The sequence below is a fragment of the Python bivittatus genome, unplaced genomic scaffold (genome assembly GCF_059951505.1).
Source record: "Python bivittatus isolate LINGU-HERP-01145 unplaced genomic scaffold, Pbiv_v1 ctg000000_np1212, whole genome shotgun sequence".
NCBI classification, from domain to species: domain Eukaryota; kingdom Metazoa; phylum Chordata; class Lepidosauria; order Squamata; family Pythonidae; genus Python; species Python bivittatus.
Genome location: NW_028277028.1, coordinates 2708386 through 2731706, shown reverse-complemented (window position 1 = coordinate 2731706; position 23321 = coordinate 2708386). Strand labels below are relative to the sequence as shown.

At 43.4% G+C, this 23321-nt stretch overlaps 1 protein-coding gene across 4 annotated transcripts in view; it reads left to right on the top strand.

The window, feature by feature from the left end:
* Positions 1-22450, top strand: part of TECRL (trans-2,3-enoyl-CoA reductase like) — a 66725-nt gene extending 44275 nt beyond the window's left edge. Inside the window, exons 12-14 of one of the 4 annotated variants that reach the window (XR_015794758.1) lie at positions 13697-13880; positions 17175-17327; positions 17784-22450. Coding sequence is in view for 2 of the 4 variants with exons in the window: in XM_088133771.1 (XP_087989897.1) it covers positions 13697-13740 (44 nt within the window). In the remaining 2 variants the exon portion in view is untranslated. The other 3 variants (XR_015794752.1, XM_025174688.2, XM_088133771.1) reach the window with 3 other exon arrangements.
* Positions 22451-23321: the final 871 nt, after the last annotated feature.

Below are 23321 nucleotides of genomic sequence, written 5' to 3'. Positions count from 1 at the left end.
TCAGGTCTGGATTGGGAAGCAGAATCTCTGGTTGAAAATGCGATTCTTGCAAACCTAGTGATTGGCCCAATAAACTATATGGTTTGTTAATAAGAAATTATATTATATGCGTAGTATACACATAAATGTCTTGAGAATATTCTTGAAAATTTAAGAATAATTGCAGTGCATCCACTTTTTTTCAGGACTGCCGTTTGTAGGAAACTTTAATTCCCCCCCTCCCCGAACCAGGATCGTGGGCTAGTCCCTGTGGTTTTCTAGGCCAGATTTTCAGAAATGGTTTGCCATTGCCTTCTTCCTAGGGCTGAGAGAGAATGACAGGCCCAAAGTTGTTCGTGCCTAAGGACTACAATTCATGGTCTCCTAGTTTCTACTTTGGTGCCTTAACCACTAGACCAAACTGGCTCTCTATCTAGTAGGTATCTGCTTTAGGTTTATTGGTGCTTTAAATTATCTTATTAACTTATTTTTGAGGTACACTATGTACACCATTTGAAAATCCATATTCATTACAAGGTAAATGCTAAACACACACACACGTGCGCACACACACATTTAGCTTCTCTGCCATTTTTCCTAACTTGATGAGTTTTATATTTGAACAGATATCTAGATAAGTGCATTGCTGTGATGCATGTATTTATTTATTTATTTATTTATGTATCTATTCATACTCCATTTATCTGAAAGAAAGATGAATTCCTCTCCCCAAAATAATGCCTTTGAAGGGGAAAATATTTTATCTTTTCTATGGATGGAGAGGCATTTCTCATGAAGAAACAATGAAGAAAGTTGGGTGAAATCTGTAGGATTATTTAACATGTTGCTGTACCAACCCAAAAAGGGACAAGTGACACTATATCTTAGCTCTATTATTATTTAATGTATGTATACGTATACGTATACGTATACGTATACCTATACCTATACCTATACCTATACCTATACCTATACCTATACCTATATCTATACCTATACCTATATCTATATCTATATCTATATCTATATCTATATCTATATCTATATCTATATCTATACAGTATCTATATCTATATCTGGCCTAGAAAACCACAGGGACTAGCCCACGATCCTGGTTTGGGGAGGGGGGGGAATTAAAGTTTCCTACAAACGGCAGTCCTGAAAAAAAGTGGATGCACTGCAATTATTCTTAAATTTTCAAGAATATTCTCAAGACAGGACCAAAGTTGGCTTCGTGCCTAAGGACTACAATTCATGGTCTCCTAGTTTCTACTTTGGTGCCTTAACCACTAGACCAAACTGGCTCTCTATCTAGTAGGTATCTGCTTTAGGTTTATTGGTGCTTTAAATAGATATAGATATGACTAGATGAATTACCTAAGTGCTCACCTGCCATCTTTAAATTCTTGCAGACTATTTAAAGCAAAAACACTAGCACAAATGCTCCATAGTGCACAGCTAGGTCCTCATCCTAACTTTGGTGCATTGGACCAAGTCCAAGTTGGATTTTTAAGATTGCAATGTAGGTCACCCACTGTATTAAAAATGCCAGCCTGAGCCTAGAGGCTCACACAGGGAAAGTTTGGGCTGGATCATGGATACATGTAATAAATATTGGCTAAAATTATATTTTTTTCCTTTGGTCCCAGATCCTCTCATTTTGGAGGAGAGATTCCAATCTTCTTGGAAGCAATCCCTGGTGGTGAAATTATGTACAGAGCTCGGGGTTGGTGTATTGTGTTGTCAGAGTTTCTGAGGTAGCTTTTTGGGTTGCAAATGTTTTATTACCATACTGGTTTCTTATTAAAAAAAAACAAACTAGAAAGCCTTCAAGAATCCCACATAACCAGATTTTGTTTTCTTCCTTATACAGTTGAGAATCAGTGGACCAAACTTTTGTCTCCTGTTCTCCAAATGTACATATTCCCTACCCCCTCTGGGAGAATTTAGAGATAGGCTTCTTGAGAAGGATGCAAGTAAAGATGCTGTTGCAGTACAGACATCTAAATTTTCATCCTGGTACATACCATCATTATTATTATTGTACCTGGCACAATATGGTTCATGGGGTCATGAAGAGTTGGACACGACTTAACAATTGAACAACAACAACATACCATTATTATAAAAACACAGAACCCTCTCCCAGTATCTGGTTAATAACTGAGAAAGACTTTTACACCCCTTTGCCTGCAGACCTTGAATGGACTGCAGGGATAACTTGAAGGGAGTTTTTGTAAGCACTCTGTTGAAAAACATTTCTGTCAATGTGGTGCTGGTCAAGTGGAGGATGTTACTTACTATGTCCTCTAATGCCCCATCTCCAATGAAATCTTAACCAAACTATTGATGGTAGGTGAACCTGAACAACTGAATTATCCTCTTTCTGGTAGTTAGCAGTCCAGTTGCTACACTTGCTTTGCTGTCATTTAAACTTAAAAAGGAAGTTTTAAGTTTTTAAATGTAGCCCTGGTTTTAATTTGATCCAGTATTCGTATATTTAGCACTCTTTTTATAATTTTCTTTTAATTCCTATTATTTTCATTTATTGTATTTTTTGCTGTGTCACATTATTATGACCCTAGTGAAGTTTGTTGGCTGGCAAGGGTAACATGTATCTTTCTATCATGTCAGTTATTTATATACTTGGGTGGGGGAGATCCATGGGTGGCAGTTAATTTGCTTGTGAATTTTTTATAGGCAATTTGATAGGTTTTAATTCACACATCTGCTGATTATGACTTTGTTGGAGGCCCATGCTTATTAGAATTTGCTTGCATTTATTGATCTGGCTTCTTCTAAAAGTTTTGCTATTTACCAGCTGAAGTTATGTCCTAGGTTGTTTGGGTGGAGACTCATGTCTTTGAGTACTAGTTGGTAGACATGGATACATTCTCATTTTTCTGCCCATTTGTCATGGTGTTCATAAGTTTTACACATAGTTTTACAGTTTTGTATTAGTAATATTCAATTTTAGTTATTTCCTATATCTTATAGCTTAGTTCACTTTTGATCAGCAGAGGTAAGGGGCCATTTTAAAGTGAGGATCATCCTTTCAAAAAAACACAATAGCTAGCTTTAAATTCAGTAGTACAATAAGCTTACAAAATAATATAGTAGTTATACAAGACAGGATTATTCTTATTCCAAAGGCATTGAAAATTGTTTTTCTAATGAAAGTTGTAATTAATATAAGCATGGTTGTTAGAGAAATAGTAACTTTGTCTCATTGGAAAAACAACGTAGAAGAAAAATGTTATCTTCTATGGATAACAAAATTAAGGGATTTTTCTATTTTTTTAAAATGAATTTTGTGACTAACATAGTCAGAAAGATAAATATTCTGTCTAAATGCAAAATATGAATTTAATAAATTGTACTTAAATGATGTACACATTAGTTATACATCACTGTCACCAACAGAAAGCCATTGTGGTAATAACTAAATCTGCGTGCATTTTAAAAAAATAAATAAAAGTTATTTTCCTTATCAAATATGTACAGCCAGAATGCTAAGCACTGCCTACATTTTTAGCACTTTATCTGAAAGAGGGGTATATCTTGAAATAATATTTAATACTGTACACATTGCAATGAGACTTACCTTAGATCAAAACTAGTTTCTAGACAGACTTATCTAAATCTAAACCTGGAGGGAGAATCAGATCAAGTCCCAGATGTCAGTAGCTTTACAAATTGTTGGGCATGAACTTTAGGGATCAACATATCAAGCTTCTGACCTCTATTGATTCTGTCAGAATCAACTCAATTTGATTTTTGGTTCATCTGAAACTGATGCACACTCCAAGTTTTAAATTCAATCTTAAGCCACCCAAGAGATTTGGCTTTTGGGCAGCATAATAGATAAATAAATAAACCAATGTCTGAATTAATGTGTATCATGAAAATGTATTCTATGTTCTGATGGCCAAAACTATGTAAGCCTGTTGTGACTACATATAAATAAACAATGCAGGAAGTATTGATAGCAGTGATCACTCTTATCTTGACTTATATGAGTAGAATATATGGGTTGAATGTAAAAGAAAATATGAATAATATGATGAATGAAATTCCAGGGATGCATCTTTGTGAATGAAATAATTTGTTGCCTATAAATGGGATGTTAAACTGGTATATGCATTTGATAAGTGAGTAATGAAAACCTTTACATTTTGCAATCATATTCATACAGTTTGAAGTTAGGAAGAGATTAAAAAAAACTTCTTTCTGTTATTAAATGTAGCTTAAACTTGTTCTATTTTGTGTTTTCCTTCTCTCATCTTCTTATTTTTCTAGGATAATCAGACTAAAATCAATCTCAGAATTTAAAAATCAGATTTTTCTGTTGTTTTGACTAATTTGCATCATCGTACCCTATGTTATAATTCCACATGTGCAATGACCAAAAAATTAAAAAAGTACATTAAACAATGCATACATTTAATTACATTATGTTTTGTGCAATGCTTTATGATATAAACATGTGCTGTTGTGCATTGTTGTAACAAGATGCTTCATACAGCATCCAATAACTCATCCTGGCTTGTTTCTAATTCTGAACCATGATTCAGGAAAAACAGACCTCTATCCCATTTTGCCACATAGGAAAAAGGTAATAGTGTAGCTCCTATCAAGTGTGTAACAGAAAGGGAGAATTTTTTTCAGAAGTTAGACCATTATGCTTCAAAGGCACCAAATTCCATAGAAATTGATACAGGCCTTTTCAATGTACAGTATATGGTTTGTTGACAGTATCAATTACTTCTTTCAGCCACTTGTACACTTCTAATCTGATCTTTTGTAGTGCAGTTTGACTGAGACTTAGCTCCACTTCACATTCCCTCCACTCTTATACTGTCTGTGAACAGCCTGTCCATAATCCACACACACTTCTAGTACAGGTAGTTCTTGGGTTACAACCCCTTGTTCAGCAACTATTTGAACTTATAATGGTGCTGAATGAGGGGGGCTTACTACCAATCCCTGAAGTTGTGGCCATTGCAGTGTCCCTGTGGTCACATGATTGTGATCTGGGCACTTGGCAATCAGCTCACAATTCCAATGGTTGCAGCATCCCAGGGTCACGTGATCACCATTTGCAACCTTCCCTGCTGGCTTCCCACAAACAAAGTCAATGGGGAAGCCAGCAGGAGGTTGCAAGTTGTTTCTACAAGTTGTTCCTGCTATCCCTGCTTTTTCTCCTGAGGAGCCCCGGGGTGGCATGGGGATCTCATACTCCATAGCACCCACCAGCCTGCCTGTACTCTGTAGTGGCCACCTGCAGAACCTACCCACCTGCCCAAACTCTGCAGCTCTAGACCCATGACACCCACCCGCCTACCCATACTCCACAGTGCCCAACTGCCCTTATTCCATAGTGCCTGCCCATACCCCATAGCACCAAACCACCCGCCCATAGCTCTCACCTGCTAGCCTGCTGGCCTGCGACATGGTTTCAGTGGCGTAAGCAAACACTTCTGGATTCCTGCTTCTTCCCATGTCATGGTCATGTGAGGACCTTGCTTAACTAACCACAAAGTCCTTGCTTAACGATGGCAACAGGGACTGCCAAGATTGCCGTCACTAAGCAATGCAGTCATGTGACATTGCGTTTACAACCACATCACTTAGCGACAGAAATTCTGGCCCCAATTACCGTTGTTAACCAAGGACTACCTGTATTACTCCCTGTCTAGATGTGGAAATACTTAATGGGAAGAAAACACACACACACAAAGCTATATTATTGATTCATATTCACAAAAGAATAATAGAGAATAATAAATGATTTGCATGAAAGATAAATGAAGAGAAGTATGTAAAAAGTATAATTAAAACATTATTGTTTTAAAATAAAAATTGGAATAAAATATTTATGTTGTGAAAGGCTGGGATGAAAGGAAGGGATGGAAGAGGAGAGGAATGGAAAGTTGGATTAAAAAAACTAACAGAAGAAGGATCAAATGAGATGGGGTCAAATGCAAATGAAGATGATGAATTGAAAAAAAATAAATTGGCCATTCACAATAGGTTATACCATTACACATAGAATCATTAAACAAACAAACATACCGATGTGTAATTGTACTGAAAGCAAATATATAATCTCTCCTTCCCCCACCTTCTGTGATCCCTCCCAAACCCCCAAACCTTTTCACTAGTTGTGTAATACACCATGTGAGAAGAAAGGAAGGGTAAGGATTGGATTCATTTAACCTTAATTCAGAATGACTCTTGAGATTAGAACACTACTGATGATCTCAGGGTGTTCTTTAACATTGGTACATGAGCAGTTGTGTCAGTAAGATCATCTTGGATGGGAGTTTGCATTAAATGCATTAAAGCAGTGCCAACTCTGCTCTATCTGAAGAGCAGAACTCTTCAGTTGGAGAGTTCAAAGGCAGGACTCAGTTAAAATAAGCATACAAAGAATTACTGGGATTTGGAAGAAGGAGCCATGATATTGCAACCCCTATGGAAGTGATCTGATCAAGTAGTTTGTAAGGTGCAGAGGGGGAAAAGCAGAAACAATAATTGCCTATAAAAAGTTGGAGTCCACCTGCAACAAGTTATAGCCTGATATGGGAGACATCAGGGCACCTACCATAAGAAGGAATGGCTAGGAGGATGTCACGGTGGCACTTTGACAGAGCAATATCACTTCATCTTTACACATAGAAACATCAATTTGTACCATCTAGAAAGCTGGAGCAGTAGGGCATGTGTGGTACCAAAATGGATACCTGATACAGTGGGGCAAAGAAGTATTTAGTCAGCCACCAATTGTGCAAGTTCTCCCACTTAAAAAGATGAGAGAGGCCTGTAATTTTCATCATAGGTATACCTCAACTATGACTGACAAAATGGGGAAAAAACTGAAAGCGCCGCTAATTAATGGGCCACCTGCGCCCAGCCAAACAGGAAAACCGCAGCGGAAGTTTTAACTCCACACTGATAACGACGCGAGCCAACAATGAACGGGGCCGCAGGCAGAAAAACAAGATTGCCACGCAACGCAGAACCCTCGGGCTTTGCTTGTGATTGCTGCGTTACGCATGAGTAAACTTCTTTTGTGAACCACACGTGTCACGGGAGTTTCTCTGTCGAACGGGCCAAATCTTACATAAAGCCAGGACTCACCGTTAACACTACCCGGTGCCACCGAGGAACGTTTCCCTTTCTAACACAGGCATGACTAGCGACGAGGAATCCGTGGGTCAGCTGGAGCACGAGGAGTCTGGACTCGAGGAGGGATGGTCGGAGCCACCCGGGAGCGATGGGGCAAAGGCCAGGGCTGGGGACCCTCCAATGGAGTGGTGGTCGATGTGCGTGAACCAGGGGCCAGACAGCTCGGGGGTCATGATGACCCAGGGTTCGGGGCCCCGGAATCGCGAGTGGGACAAAAAGTTCGCCCAACTGGAGGAGAGGATCGAGCGGTGCCTAAACTCCGTGGAGGCGATGCTCCAGACCTTGCTGCGGGGAGTGTGGCCATCGGCAGTGAGCAATGGCGTGAGCAACAGGGGTGGCACCCCGGCACCCCAGCTGGTACCGCCCCCGGTGCCCTGGTCGGTGGACCGATGGGCGGCTGTCGCCCTGAGACTTCGAGGCATCACCGGGAAGTTCTTGGGGGATCCTGAACAGCTGCCGCACTTCCTGAGGCACGTCAGGGGTTTCATGCAGAGGGGTGGTCACCTATTCGCTAGGGATGAAGATAGAGTATCCTATGTGGCCGAGCTGTTAGACGGCCAAGCGGCTAGCTGGGTGATCGGACTGTACGACACCAACGCGGCGGAACTGCAGAGTTTCCTGGACTTCATGCAGGCACTCTGGAACAGATTCGAGGACACATTGAGCGCCAAGCGGGCTGAGGATGACATCCTGCAGTTCAGACAGTGGGACACGTCGGTGTCGGGGTACGCCTTGGAGTTCCGGAGGTTAGTAGAGAAGCTCACAGACTGGCCAGAGTCCCTGAGGGTGAAGTATTTTAAGAGGGGGCTCAATCCGGAGATCCTGGAGCGGGCGCTGGGGCGGGATGACCCGTCCACAGTGAAAGATTGGATCTGGCTGGCCGGAACAGCGGAATCGGCATGGCAGCAGATTCAACAAAGCGCGAGGTGCCGGGACTAGACGAGGGACCGGCCAAGGGAGAGACCAGCAGAGGAGAGGCGGAGCAGTCGGCGGCAGTCCACCAGGGGGCGAGAGGCAACCAAAACCCCGAACCTGTGCTTCCGGTGCAGAGGCAGAGGCCACCGGGCAGTGCAGTGCCCAACGGAGCGGGAAGGAGCCCCACCACAGCCCGAGGTCAAGCCCCCGCGTCCTACTGGGAAAAGGGCAGGCGACCAACCGCGGAAGAGTGCAGTGGTGGCGGTGACCGAAAGAGGCCGAATGGGGTGGTTGACCCCGGAGACAGCGTCCTCCGGGGAGGATTCGGAGCCAGCGGGAAAAGAGGCGCACTCGCACTGAACGGCGTCCCAGTGCGAGCAGGGGAACCGAGGCACGTGGACCCAATCGGGGATGAGGACTGCCCTCCGTTCCGGGTGAGGATACACATCCGGGGGGTGAGATCCGGAGGGGAGGCATAGCTGCAGGCGTTGCTGGATTCAGGCTGCACCCACTGCTTGATGCACGCAGCTGTGGTCTCGGGACTCAGCCTACAGCAGCGGCGCCTCCGGGAACCCATCGCATTCAGCCAGCTAGACGGCTTGCTGGCGGGGGGGGGGGCAGCTTAGTATTACACCGAGCCAGTCCAGATGACGATCGGGAGTCACCGGGAAGAACTAAGGTTCGTGGTGGTCCCGGTTGCCGACTATGCGGTGGTACTCGGCTTGGCGTGGCTGCGGCAACGGAACCCACATGTCGACTGGGCAGCGGAGGCGGTGTGATTCGGGGTCGAGGAGCCGGCGGAGCGCGAGAGCAGACGGGACCGGCCAGCGATGACGGGCGCGACCGCGACCACAGACGGCCAAGTGAAGGATCTGAGGCACAGGGAGACGAGACAGGAGCAGACGGAGCTCGGGACCCGGGCGGTGACTGCAGCAATGGCAGCGCTGAAGACCCGGAGGCTTGTGGCGATCCCGAGGCATGGGAAGGCAGCAGCGACTAGCGGGACGACTGCGGAACAAGGGCCAGAGTCCAGGGAAACCACGGCGAGTGGCCGCATCCCGAGGCAATATCGAGACCTGACGGCGGCGTTCGGGGAGAAGGAGTCCAACCAGCTCCCTCCACACCGACCCAGTAACTGTGCCATTGAGCTAGAGCCGGGGCAAAGCTGCCCAAACCGAAAATGTACTCCCTGTCAATGAAGGAGATGGGGGCCCTTCGGGAGTTCATAGACAAGAACCTAGCGTGGGGATTCATCCAACCCGCGAAGTCACCATTAGCGGCCCTGGTACTATGATGGGAGAAGAAGGATGGCTCGCTCCGGATGTGCGTGGACTACCGGGGGCTGAACGCAATCAGCACTGAGTACAAATACCCCCTCCCCCTGATGAAGGACCTATTGTCGCACCTATCCAAGGGGAGGGTGTTCACAAAGCTGGACTTGCGCGAAGCATACTTTAGGGTTAGGATCCGTGCAAAAGATGAGTGGAAGACGGCGTTCAACATGCCGCTCGGAAGCTACCAATTTTCCATGATGCCGTTCGGGTTAAAAGGGGCCCCAGGGGTGTTTATGCAGCTAATAAACGAGGTGGTGCACGACCTACTCTACCAGGGCGTCCTGGTCTACCTGGACGACATCCTCATCTATACCGAAACCCTGGCGGAGCACGTGAGCTTGGTGCGCACGGTGCTCCAGAGACTGCTGAAGGCGCAGCTGTACGCGAAGCTATCAAAATGTGAGTTTCATCGGGAGTGGCTGGACTACCTCGGCTACCATATATCCAGTCGGGGGATTGAGATGGACCCGGCGAAAATGAAAGATGTCCTGGGCTGGGAAGCACCGTGAAGCGCCAGAGGCAACTTCAAAGCTTCTTGGGATTTGCGAACTTCTACAGGCAGTTCATCCCGAACTTCGCCCAAATCGCCCTTCCCCTGACAGACTTACTAAAAACCAAGGGCAGCGGAAAACCCCCCAAACCCAGCATGGCACTCGCGTGGACTGCGGAATGCCAGGGGGCGTTTGAGGAGCTAAAATGGCGGTTCACAGCGGAGCCGATCCTGTGCCATCCCGACCCAGATCGGCGGTTTGTCATCCAAGTAGATGCGTCAGATGTGGCAACGGGGGCAGTCCTGCTCCAACCCAGCCCGGAGGGGGCCATCCACCCATGCACCTACGCCGCCCGCAAATTCACAGAGACGGAGAGAAGGTGGATGGTGTGGGAGAAAGAGGCGTATGCAGTCAAGTGGGCGCTAGCCACATGGAGGTATCTATTGGAGGGGGCAGCCGAACCATTCGAGGTGTGGACAGACCACAAGAACCTCGAGGCCCTGAAGACCCCGCATAAGCTATCCCCCAAACAGGCGCGTTGGTCCCAATACTTTGGGAGATTCAGTTTCACCCTAAAACACATCCCCGGGAAGCGTAACTTCCTGGCAGACGGGTTGTCTTGCATGCCCCAGCACGCCAGCCTGCGAGAGGAGATCGTGGACTCCATCATCCCTGCCAGCAGGCTGGCTGCAAAGGCGGTAACCCGGAGCCAGACCAAGGGGGAGCGGCGGGACGCGGCGCCTGAGGTAAAGCAAGGGTTTGCGGAGGCGGCGGAGCAGGACGCTTGGCTCGAGCAAAACCGAGACATGCTAACCAGCCAAGGGGGTTTGTGGTGGTACGAAGGGAAGCTGTACGTGCCCGAAGAGTGCCAACGGGGGGTCATGGAAAGAGCCCACGACAGCCAGAACGCGGGGCATTACGGCTTCGTGAAGACGCTCCACCTAATTCGGCGGCAGTTCTGGTGGCCAACGCTCCAGAAAGACGTGGAGGCATTCTCGGGGGGTTGCCCAGTGTGCGCGACGGCGAAAGGGGCTAAAGGCAAGCCTAGGGGGTTACTCCAGTCGGTAGCAGACCTCGACGGCCCATGGGAAGAGATCGCCATGGATTTCATAGTAGAGCCCCCGGAGAGTAAGGGGAAGACCGCCATTTGGGTGGTCATGGACTTATTCTCCAAACAAGTGCACTTTGTAGCATGGCGGCGAGTCCCCACGGCGGAGAGGCTGGCGAGGCTGTTCGTGCAGCATGTTTACCGGCTGCACGGCACGCCTCGACGGGTCGTCAGCGATCGGGGCGGCAACTTCATCGCGCGGTTCTGGAGGGAGTTCCTGAAGCGGGTGGGGACGAAGCAAGCCCTTTCCTCCACGGCACACCCGCAGACGGACGGAGCCATGGAACGCCTGAACGGGGGGCTCGAGCAGTACCTGCGCTGCTACGTGGGACACCAACAGGACGATTGGGCGGAGCTACTGCTGTTCGCGGAAGTAGCATACAATAACGCCGTCCACAAAAGTACCAGCTTTTCCCCATTCAAAGTAGCCACTGGGAGAGACTTCATCCCCATGCCGGAGTTGCCTCAGCCGGCATCCCAAATCAACTCCCTGGACGCCTGGTTCACCCAAATTGACGCCACCCGGCGGGCGGTGCACGCAGACCACAAGAGACTCCCCGAGGGGCAGTGGAAAGTGGGGGACCAGGTGTATTTGTCAACCAAAAACCTAAAGACACACCAGACATCGAAGAAACTCAGCCCAAGATTCGTGGGGCCATTCCCCATCACAGAGGTCATCAATCCGGTAACCGTCAGGCTGACATTCCCGAAAAGCCTCGGGAAGATCCACCCGGTGTTCCACTGCAGCCTGCTAAAGCTGCACCAGCCGGGGAATGCCTGGCACAAGGCAGAGGTGGTGCCACCACCCATCATGGTCGGTGGGGAGCAGCACTTTGAGATCAACCAGATACTGGACGCCAGGAGGCACAAGGGTCAGGTCCAGCTCCTGGTGCAATGGAAACATTTTCCCAAGTCCCACAGCGAATGGGTAAGCAAAGCCCACATAAGAGCGCCGGACCTAGTGCGGGACTTTTACAACAAATACCCCGGGAAACCGAAATAAAGTCGGGGGGGATTTGTTTTCAGGGGGGTGGTATGTCAGGTTCGGCCGGCACGGCGCTTTGGGGAAGCCTGCAGCCGCACCGCACGAACTCCACCAGCATTAGCTAGCTGAGGGAAAGAGGAACTGAAAGCGCCGCTAATTAATGGGCCACCTGCGCCCAGCCAAACAGGAAAACCGCAGCGGAAGTTTTAACTCCACACTGATAACGGCATGAGCCAACAATGAACGGGGCTGCAGGCAGCGAAAAAAGATTGCCACGCAACGCAGAACCCTCGGGCTTGCACGTAACGAGGGGGGACCAACCCAAGCCAGGGGGGACTGCCAATCAAGGACAATGGACCCTGGCTGAACCTGCCATCATAGACAATTAAGGGGGATTATTGGGGAGCCGATAATCTGCAGCGGTAACGCGATCACGGGGCGAAAAAAGTGCGGGAAGGGGGGAATATAACGAGTGATGCAAATGTACCAAGCCAGTCCTGGCTTTGCTTGTGACTGCTACGTTACGCATGAGTAAACCTCTTTTGTGAACCACACGTGTCACGGGTGTTTCTCTGTCGAACGGGGCAAATCTTACACTCAGTCCCCAATCTTCATGCTAGAGGGAATCAAACCCTGAAGAACTAACTGGACTCCAGATTCAGGATTCTTTAATCTATTCCCACCTGTAGCCCTTAGTTGGATGTGAAAGGCAGTGATTCCCAGTTCTTTGCATCTCTGTACTACACCCTGGGGGGCCAGGATAGCAGTATAAGGAGAAGACTCATACCTGTCAGCCTTGACTTTCATGCCACCAGTTAGTTTCCTTGCCAGACAGTTCACTTACATGGACAAATGTATTAAAGGAGGTGAAGATGTGGCAGACTCCAAAATACAGTGTTTCTTTCAGCAACCTGTGGCCCATACTTATCACTTGTTCTTCCTCCATTTCCTAATCCTTTTGTGGTGCCATTTTTTAGTGTTTCTACAGGTGGCAACTAGCACCAGAAAGAGGAAGAAGAGTCTTAAGGGATGGGCATGTCTAAAAACAATGTTTACAATGGGCATAAAATCTTGAAATTCTGAATAATTCTGAACTTATTTGAAGCTGGGAACATATAAGAACAGTCCTCCTCCTCCTTCTTCAGAAAAAGAAAAGAAAAATAGACACACAAGAACAAAGAAAAAAAAGAGATAAAAAATAAAAAATAAAACACAAAGTGAATAAACATGAAATTTACAAGCATCATAGAATTAAGTTATTTTTTTCAGTCTTTCCTACTTAGTTTTGATTCAAAAGAATGAGACAGTCTAGCAGCCCCAAACTGCATTATCAACATAGCTGTCCTGGATTACAGATTGGATCATATTATCCTATGGTTGGTTAAAAACTTAATTGAAGTTAATTATGAAGTGAAGGAAGAAGACAATGGCTATCCAAATCACTGAACAAATCTGGAAGAAAATCAGCACTCCTTTTTTAATTAATTATTCTTTGCATTACAACAATATGTTATTATTTAGTACTTATTTCTTATATAAACAATGATAGCATAAAACACATGATGCTAAGAGGATTGATGCTAAGAGATTGTTGTCCTAACCTTAATGTGCACTGAATAAATGTGGATTTAATACAAAACTAAGTGATGAATACAAAAGAAATAAGTTAATGTGGTTTTTTTTTCATATTCAGAGAAGAATGAGGATCAAATTTCAAAAGAAATATATGAAGAATAAATAGGTTGAAAGGAAGGTGAAGGCTGAGAAAATCATGGTTGATCTCTCTTCAGAAAGAGAGAGGGGAGAAAGAACAAAAGGCATTGTATGAAGGAGTGTATGGACATGGTAAAACAAGGATGGCTTGCAAGGATAAGAAGGTATGGAGAGGTATAGTGAATAATGATGATGCACACTAGTTTCAGCTATATTTCCTTTTCTTTTTCTTATTTCATATCTTTAATTTCTTTACTATTTCTTATTCCTTTCTTGCACTCTGCATAATGTTTCTTATCCCAAAAGAAATAGCGTGAGAGGTGTGTTTGTGTGTGTGTGTGTGTGGAGAAGATACTTATCAAATTGCTTTTTTATCCATTTATGGTCAAAGACCAAAAAGACAAAAGGAGATTGGTGATGGTAATTGAAAACTATTAAAAATAATCATACAGCCTCTACAAGGGTAAGGGTAAAGCCTAATGGCCAGAGCAATCAACCAGAATCATTAAATTCAATTTAATTCTTCATTTAAATAATTTTTTAGATGTAGCCTCATTCTTCTATTTTGTACGCTCATCTTAGTTATTTTGAAGGTGTAATACACCACTGGCTATTCTGTGCTTTAATCTTTCCTCCTAAGCTCCTTTCCTAAAAGAGTGGGTTTTCTCCAAAAAGAGAAGAAGAAAGCAGAGGTGGGAGTGGGGCAGCAGGGGACACATGAGCAATTCGTGAACAATCCAGCTGTATTGAGATGCATAGCCACAATTGCCCTCAGAAGGTATATTGCATCACTTGCACATCAAAAGATGTGTCTGACAACTTCAAAGAGGCCCTTAGGATCACTGTGAAACAGATGGGGTTGTGACATTAGTACACTTCTGCCTTCACACCAGTATGTGTTCAGAAAATGAATGCTACGCACAGATTTCCATTCTGATTTCCTTCTGCCTTGCCAAGGTTCTTCCGATCTTTTATTCCTTTGTACTTGAATATATAAAACAGATAAAAAATGTAATTTATTAATGGTAGCCATGCTGAAATCCATACAGAAACATGTATGGCTCATATCATTTGCTTGGTTACAAATTAATTTCCATTTTCCGCCAAAAGTTCTTCTCCAGCTTGAAATGTTAAGTGGGACCGTGCAATCCACTGTCAATGAAATATCTGTCCAAACCCAGATATTTTGGAGATAAGTGGGGATCATCTGGGTGAGGGAGTAACCATAAGAAAAGACAAAGAAAACATATCTAACCCACCTGGCAACCTATATCAGTCTGGCAACGTCTCCAACCTATTGGGCTATAGTTCCTTATGTACACTAAGGGGATCCCCCTCCTCACTCCCATAGTTTTTAGGAAGACTCTTCCAGGTGGATTTGAGTGGTAAAACTGCCCTCATTCCACCCACAAAATGGCTTCCTCAAAGGAAGAAATTCTTAGGTGTCTCTTTTTGGGGGTTCAATTAGTGCTGCCAATTTCTTAACAGAGGGCTTGTTACAGCACAGGTGAGAGAAGGATAGTACTGCTGGGGCTGGGAGTCATGGGGTGGCTGTCTGGGATGAACTGGGGTCACATGGCAAATGCTCCACTCACCACTTCAGAGAGATCTAAGATTGGGTGATGTCAGTATGCAAGTTGTGGGGCTCTCCTTCCTGAGGCAATAGATGGAGGGTACATGCTGCTATTCCTGCTAATGATGCACATCAGTTGGTGCTAGCCAAATATTAAAATTGCAGAACTCAGGCTTAAACAATCCCAAAATGACACTTACGATTGCACATGGGAAGGGCGAGGAGTGGATCACTGTGGCTGGTTTTGGCCCTGACCTACTCACATGTCCACATAGCCTTCAGATGTTGAAACATGTGTGGAGCCTACTGATGCACTTCCATCTCAGAGGTTTATTTTACTTTGAAAGTCTCAGAAAGGGCAATTCATTCTGTAGGATTACTTGGAGGCTACACTGAATCACAAAGACTTTTTAGCAACCTGCTCTAACATAGGCTGATTCTGAAAGATGAATCTACCATTATGCATTGTGTATGCTGCTGCTTCCAGGTATAGGGAAAAATCCAACACATAGAAAACTCATCCAGATGCTCCTGACACATAGATTATGAATGATCACTGAGACAAGGAATGCACGCAGTGTCTTTTTTTTAATGATTTCCTTTTAATTTTTTCTAACTGCAGCAGTACAGATGCTGTAGCTCATTTATGAGTCCAATAGCTCAAAATTATATTTTGACAAAGGGAGAAGTTTCAATGAACTGGAAATCCTAAACAGCCCCTCCCATATCCAATAACCTTGTGTTCACAGGATGAGAGTTGCTGACAAACAGGTTGGCTTGTGATAGAATTCACTGAGTTGATGCAAAAACAGATGGATAATCACCATAGCAACTTAATAACACACCAGGAAAAAAAAAGCTTTCAAACAGATGCCATGAGTGGGATTCATTTTCAAAAGACCATGCTGGCAATAGCTTAAGCACTTTTCCCTTCTAGAAAAACTCCATTATGTGCATGAAATGCTAATTCTAAGAAATATGTGTATTGGTGTGTGGGAGGGAAGAAAGAACTCAGACCCACCACTTATATCCCATTGTATTCTGCTGATTACCTCTGCTGGTGCCTTGTCATGCATTTCAATTATATGTATTTGGATAATTATACATTGTAGTGTGACCTACAATGGTAAAAGGTATTGATGTCAATTTCCCCCCCCCCACCCCCCACTCAACTTACTCATACAGTTTTGCCTTGAGGTCCCTGCTTTGATATCACCATTCTTCTGCCAATAGAAGGCATATTAAAAAAAAAAAGCCACAGAAACAACAGTTAATGATACTGAAGATTATACTGGTCTCACTGATGTGGCAAGATAGATACGGTAACTAATGCAATTTTATTGTGATCTTCTGGGACTTGAACCAGGGACTCAATGTTGTTCAAATGTAAATAGCATTGTAATTGGACTTTCAAAATGACATGTTTCAATGCCCTTCCCTTGGTATTATTGCAAGGGAGATATTAAAATATTCTGCTAACTTTCTGCCTCAGCTCTTGTGTCATGGAGGAAGTTGAAAATATCACACATATGCTACTACACTTCAGTTTTTATTTAGGTTTACACCAAAATGTAATTCATTCTTTTCTAGCAACAATTCCAGAATAGTCAGATGATTACTATGTAGTTTTCCTTCTGTCTGACAAAAACGTCCAGGTCACCTAGAATGTTTCTAAGATTTGCTACTTAGCTTCAACAGTGTGGCAGAATACACCTCCTAAAGATCAAGTTCGACTCATAAACCTTGTCTGTTTTTTGTATTTCTCTGTATATTTGTTTGTCTGTTTTGCTGGCCTCTCACTGTGATAAAGCTTTTTCTCTTTTCTCTTTTTGTTAATAGAAGTATAACTATTGGCTAATTGCTTTATGTGTCTGTTCATGTACAGCAAAGAAAGGTTAAGGAATGAAAGAGGAGACTAAGACAGAATTGAAGATGGCAACAGGAAGTGTAATCAAGGCTGTCCACAGGGTAAGGCAAAGGTTTCTCAGAAAAAGCGACATTCCTGCACTAAATTCCCTTTCCTATACATCTATACAAGGTGAGAATATTTATGTAACTATTTTTAAATTTTCTTTTGTACGACCAAAGGAGAAAGAAAAAATATCCAGGGAAAATAAGGAAAAGGTAGATAGTATATGTGGATGAAAGATGCCTAATTAAAAAAAAAAACAAAAAAACAAAAAAAACCCCAGAAACTACCAAAAGGATTATAAATGATTTTCTTCAAGAGGCATATGCAAATCTAACAGCTTTTTGAACTAGTTGTCCCTCACTAACCAATACAGAATTACGGTACTTTTGAAAAACAGGATTTCAGTAGTGCAGTTAAGAGGCTAAGAATCATTATGAAGCCTGTACTCCCATGGCTATACATAATCTGCTAATTTGATTTTTGCCCATCAAGGAAAGGGCTTTTAAAATGTTAAGAAATTATTTAATGTTTACTGTTACATGCATACTTATTATGCTGGTCTTTTTTCCTCTTTCTATGCAGGGACCAACAGCACGGTGCATACATTCACATCCCCAACCAACACACCTCTAACATCACCACAAGCATTCCTTATACATTTATCCATAAATATGTTAAACAACTAAAGGGATATCATGCATCCTTGTCTTACTCCTTCCTCAATGTTGAACTGTTTGCTAAAAATTCCTTTTATTATCATATATGCTTTACTTCCATCATACCACTCTTATCGCTTTCAGCAACCAACATTCAACTCTATATTTGTGCAAAACATTCCATAATTCAAGCCTACCCATTGGTCAAACACTTAGTCATTAGAGGTATAAGAAACTTTCTATCTCACATTCTACATTCTTCAATGACTTCCTGAAGAGCAAAATGTTGGTCTGTATGTGCTCTAGCCCAAAATAAAGCCATACTATACTGTCTCCTCCTGTATAATTTTGCCATACACACAGCCGTGTCTGTAACAATATGATGACACATTATGATTTTATCACACAAACACTGCAATTATACACTTTTATCACAACTCTTGATGCAAGTACACAGTTGTGGTATCTGTGTAATTAATGAAGTCTAGGTCAGTGATCCACAATAAAGTTTGTCTGACATTTGCATGATTACATGTGTCATCACTTGCCCTTCCTGTGTATACCCACACAAAGGCCACACTTAACAAACTAATTCCCCATAGTTAAAGTTGGAAAGAGCTCTTGATTCATCCTTTCTTCCTTATTCTTGGGCACTGTTACATTGTGGGATACCAGATCAACTACTGCACCAAAAGGATTTTCAGCTTTTAGTACTTGCTTGAGTAGAAAGGCAGAGTAGAAATTAAACAAATAAATGAATAAAATGTAGAAACTGATAGGACATCTGGAATATGCTCAGCTGTACTCCACAACTTTAGCAGTAAGTAAGTGTTATTTAATTCAATGATGTTTTTTTCTAAATCAGCACAAGTTCATAGACCAGGTTCCTACAAGCTAGGCTAAAATGGGTTGGGGTAGCTTATAATTTTGTATGATATATGGATGCAGTCATTTTAGCATGTTGTGTGAATGTTAAGCCACAATATTGTTTGGATATAGAAATAATAGTTGGTTAATCAGGGGCCTGGGCTTGGTGTATTGTGTGAACCTACCCATCAGCTTGTTTTCTATACACATATAACCTGCTTATTACTATGCAGCAAGTTTTCTGTTGGCACTCACATCTTTTTGCATGTTATTAAATCATTTGAAATACAAGCAAACTGCTTCATGATTATATAAGCCAATTGTCACCATCTGGTAGACTCAGTTGGTACAAGTGATAGTTGCTTGTGGCAACTCTGCTAAAACCTTAGTCCACATCATTAAGCACAAAGGGAACAATAGGTAAATCGCTCTAAGGCAGAGGTTAATGGACTGAATCATTATGTCACGCAGTTCAGGACAGGTAAACAGAAGTGTGTCAGTTTGGGGATTAATATTGTTATAAAATGCAAAAATAATGACCTAACTTTAACCTGCTCTCAAAAATTGCTGTAAAACATTTTGTATGTCCATTTTCTTACTGTTATAATACCCATGAACGTTTAAATAAATAAAACCACATTTACACATGAATACAATATTGCTTTTCGAAAGTTGGCCAGTTGCAATTACTTGGGAATAAGCTTTATTGAGCACAATGGAACTTACTCCCATAGAGAACATTACTGGGTTGTTCTGCACATGTAGTTTATTGGTAAACCAAAAAGATGCTAATATCTTATGTCAAACAAGGAACCATTAACAACCAAAACAAACAAACAAACACCCCACACAATTAACAACAAAAAGAATTCTTAATTTAGTTTCCAAGTTTGAGCAGCAAATTTGATGAAGCTAAATTGTAGGATGATGATGATGATGATGATGATGATGATGATGATGATGATGATGATAGTTCCTTGCTGAGAAATAAGAGGTAAGTGCAGAGAGAAGGAAATAACACAATATCCTTGTGAAAACAAGGGAAGCTTGCATGTAGCCATTAGCAACCCATTGTTTAAGATTGCTGCTTGGCCCCAACCTCTAATTTAGAACCAGCAACATGGATGGCTAACACTAACTAATTCTTCATGGGTAAGGAGTGTTGTATTCTGCAGCCAGAGCTAATCCAAGACCTTTTGCTGGCACTTGGGAGAAACTCTTCCATCACCTCTAAGAGAAGCAAGTTAATGAGGGGCCTGGCCAGGGCAGGCTGCCTCGCACAAAATTCTGTCCTGAGACTTCACCACAGTTCTGTCACTACCTTACCTAAGGAATGTCCCCTGCCCACTCATCCAAATGATGGAGGCAGAGATGCTGCCAGTTGCATCATGACAGCAAAGCAATATGTGCATATGTGCAATGTCGGCTGCAATAAGCAGTCTGTGGTAATTGCTTCTCTCCCAGATTACAGAGTCCAGCCCTGGATTAACCATTAAGCAAATAAGCATGTGCTTGGGGTACTTAGGAGAAGGAAGGCACCACAGCGTTTTTTCCCCTAGCTATCAGGCCCTTAACTCTTTCACTGTTAAGTCATACTTCACTGTACTTTCGGCATTTATTGAATCTTAATGTCTTGTCAATTAAGCATGGAAGAGCCAAAGGGCACCATTGTTGGGCTGTGCTTAGGACATCATTGGCCTTAATTTGGCCCTAACAGAAAGCCAACTTTCCTATAACGCATTGGGAAAAGATGTCTAGCCAATCCACCAGGTGTGTGGTGACTCATTAAGTGTTCATGACTGTTTCTTAGTCATCCTGATAGCAGCCTGAAGAACTCTAAATTGGATTGCTACCTTTGGAAAACCAGTTGGATTAACTAGAAAGTGTGACCAGGAAGGTCCAATTATTTATTTTAAGTATAATGTGGCTTTTAACAAAGGTTTGCAATGTGCATTTCAGGAAAAAATAATAGCCTTGTTCAAGCCTTACAGAATCAAGAGTAATTACTATGTGATCATTGCTGATAAACAACGTGAGCTTGCTTGAGTTGAAGCCAACCAATATATGCTTCTATGCCCCAAGGTGTTGCTCCTGCAGACATCTGCCCTGAGCACATAGGAGATTGATATCATCTGAGTGAGATTTTGTAGGGCCAGGGTTTATTAGGAGTAGTCATGGTTATTTTTGTTTGGGCAACACAATAAAACCAATAATGCAACAATTAGATCAATAACTCATCAGCATTGAAATCTAATGAAACACATTCATAAAGCAGTAAGCAAGCTTGTGCCTTGGCAAAATGGTTTGCATCACATTCCTAAACCAACTAGTATTTCAGATCAAATGAAAGTGCATTGATACATTCTGTTTCAGAAACAGCATTTCCCACCTGAAAATCTATTTTTATCGTCCTCCCCCATCCCAACTTTTAATAAACTGGGCATTTTAATCTGGGCAAGCAGTCAAACAATCTGCCAGTTGTGCAGCTGTGAAATACCTTAGCCCCAGGAGTGACTGGGAATCAAACATATGGAGATGCAAGCAATTAATTGTTGGTTATAACCAGAACTTCCACATGAAATAGATGCCCTAGAGAAAATTTCATTCCTCAGAATAGGTCCAAAGTTTTGCAATCTGTAAATCATATGGGATGATTGGAGCTACTATTAGTGAGAACTACTTTCTAATTTTTTTTTATCAACTGAAAGACCATCTGGGATGTATCTCTTTAGTACCTACTTCTATTACTTTACCCATATTGTCCTTTAATGGCATGTTGGAAAGGTAGCTGCTCTTTTTAAACTAAGTGAGAGCCTCTAGGTCCATGCAGTCAAGAGATCTCAGATGATGACCTAGACATGTCAGTAAATAAGGGCTGCTGGAAGCAGTCCTGACACCAACACATGAGCTGGCATGACCATATTAAGGTCCACCACAACTGGTATTCTTTTGCCACAACAGCCTTCCTTTCTTTATCTTGTGACATTTTAAACATTCTGTATCCAGAGCATAGCTGGCTGGGGAGATCCATTCATTTAATTTTTTTTAATATTAATTTATATACTTGCATAAGTACATGCCTGCCCATCACACTATTCTCTCTCAGGGAAGGAACATCATGCAAATTATAGAAAAAGAGAAAGAAAAAATGATAACCCAAAGAAGTTAAAGGGGTGAGATAAGAAAACAAAAACGAAAAGGAAATATAGGCTAAATCTTAGTTTACAGTGGCACCATTCAATGTCTTTCTTATACTCTCATACTCATAGCAATACCTTTTTATCTTTACATATCATCTTTGCTTTTACCAGATCCAAACACATTCCTCTTGATCTACAGGTAATCCTCGCTTAATGTCCATTAACTTGGTTGGCTCAGCAATCATTTGAAGTTATGACAATGCTGAACCAAGGGACTTGCGACTGGTCCTCGAGTTCCAGCTGTTGCAGAGCCCCCACAGTCACATGAATAAAATTTGGACCTACTTGGGCCTACCTGCATTTATCACCACCTTTTGGCCACTTGCCTACCTGCTGCTGCCACCTACTCTGTCGCCCAGCCCTGCCCCCCGCCACTGTCCCTGCTGCTCCACCCGCCACTCCTGTACTGGCTGGGGCCTTCTTTTGTGTCAACTTCTTTCACATCAGTGTAGACAGGGCTTCTCTCATGCCCTGCCCAGGGCCTCCATTCATATCCTGCCCAGGGCCTTCTTTTGTAAAAGAAGCCTGGCATGTGAAAAAAGGTCCCAGCTATGCTGGCGTACAGGACCTTTCTAGCCAGGTCCTTCTTTTGCACCAGCACAGCCAGGACCTTCTTTCGTGTACCAGGTTTTTTTTGCAAAAGAAGGACCTGGGCAGGGCATGAACAGAGACCCTGGGTAGCATGTGAACAGAGCCCCTGGGCGGGGCATGAGAGAAGCACCAGCATAAAAAACGTGGTGCAAAAGAAGGTCCTGGCTGGTGCAGTAGTGGTAAGGTTTACCCCGTTCGTCTCAGAGAAACCCTCGTGACACGTGTGTTCAGCAAAGAAGTTTACTCAAGCGTAACATACAGTACCGTATTTTTCCATCAATAAGACGCCCCCGTGTACAAGACGACCCCTACTTTTCCAACCCAAAATTAAGAAATCAATATTTTAAAGATAGTGGAGAACACATTTTTATTTAGTAATTAGTTAACATTTACCTGATACACTCGGTGGGAGGAGGTCCAAACCGTCTCTCTGCAGCCTATTTCCATGCTCTTTTGCATAACTGATTACATTCAAGCATGAGTGAAACTGCCGATAGCTTGTCTCTGCAAACAGCCTTCCTCTAATTGGTTTGTTCAGCATCAGCTGGCATCAGTTACATAAGGCTTGTGATTGGAGGAAGTCTGTTTGGGAGCAAGCTATTTCACTCGTGATTGGAGGCTAGCAATAGGAGGAAGCCTCTTTGCAGAAAAAAAGTATGGGCAGTTTTGCAACTGCGAGGTTCTTTCCTCAGCTGACTTCCTTGAATAAGACGCCCTTCAATTTTTAGGGTAAGGGTTTTAGAAAAAAGTATCGTCTTATAGTCGGAAAAATATGGTAAGTAAGTACAGACAAAGCCAGGGTTGGC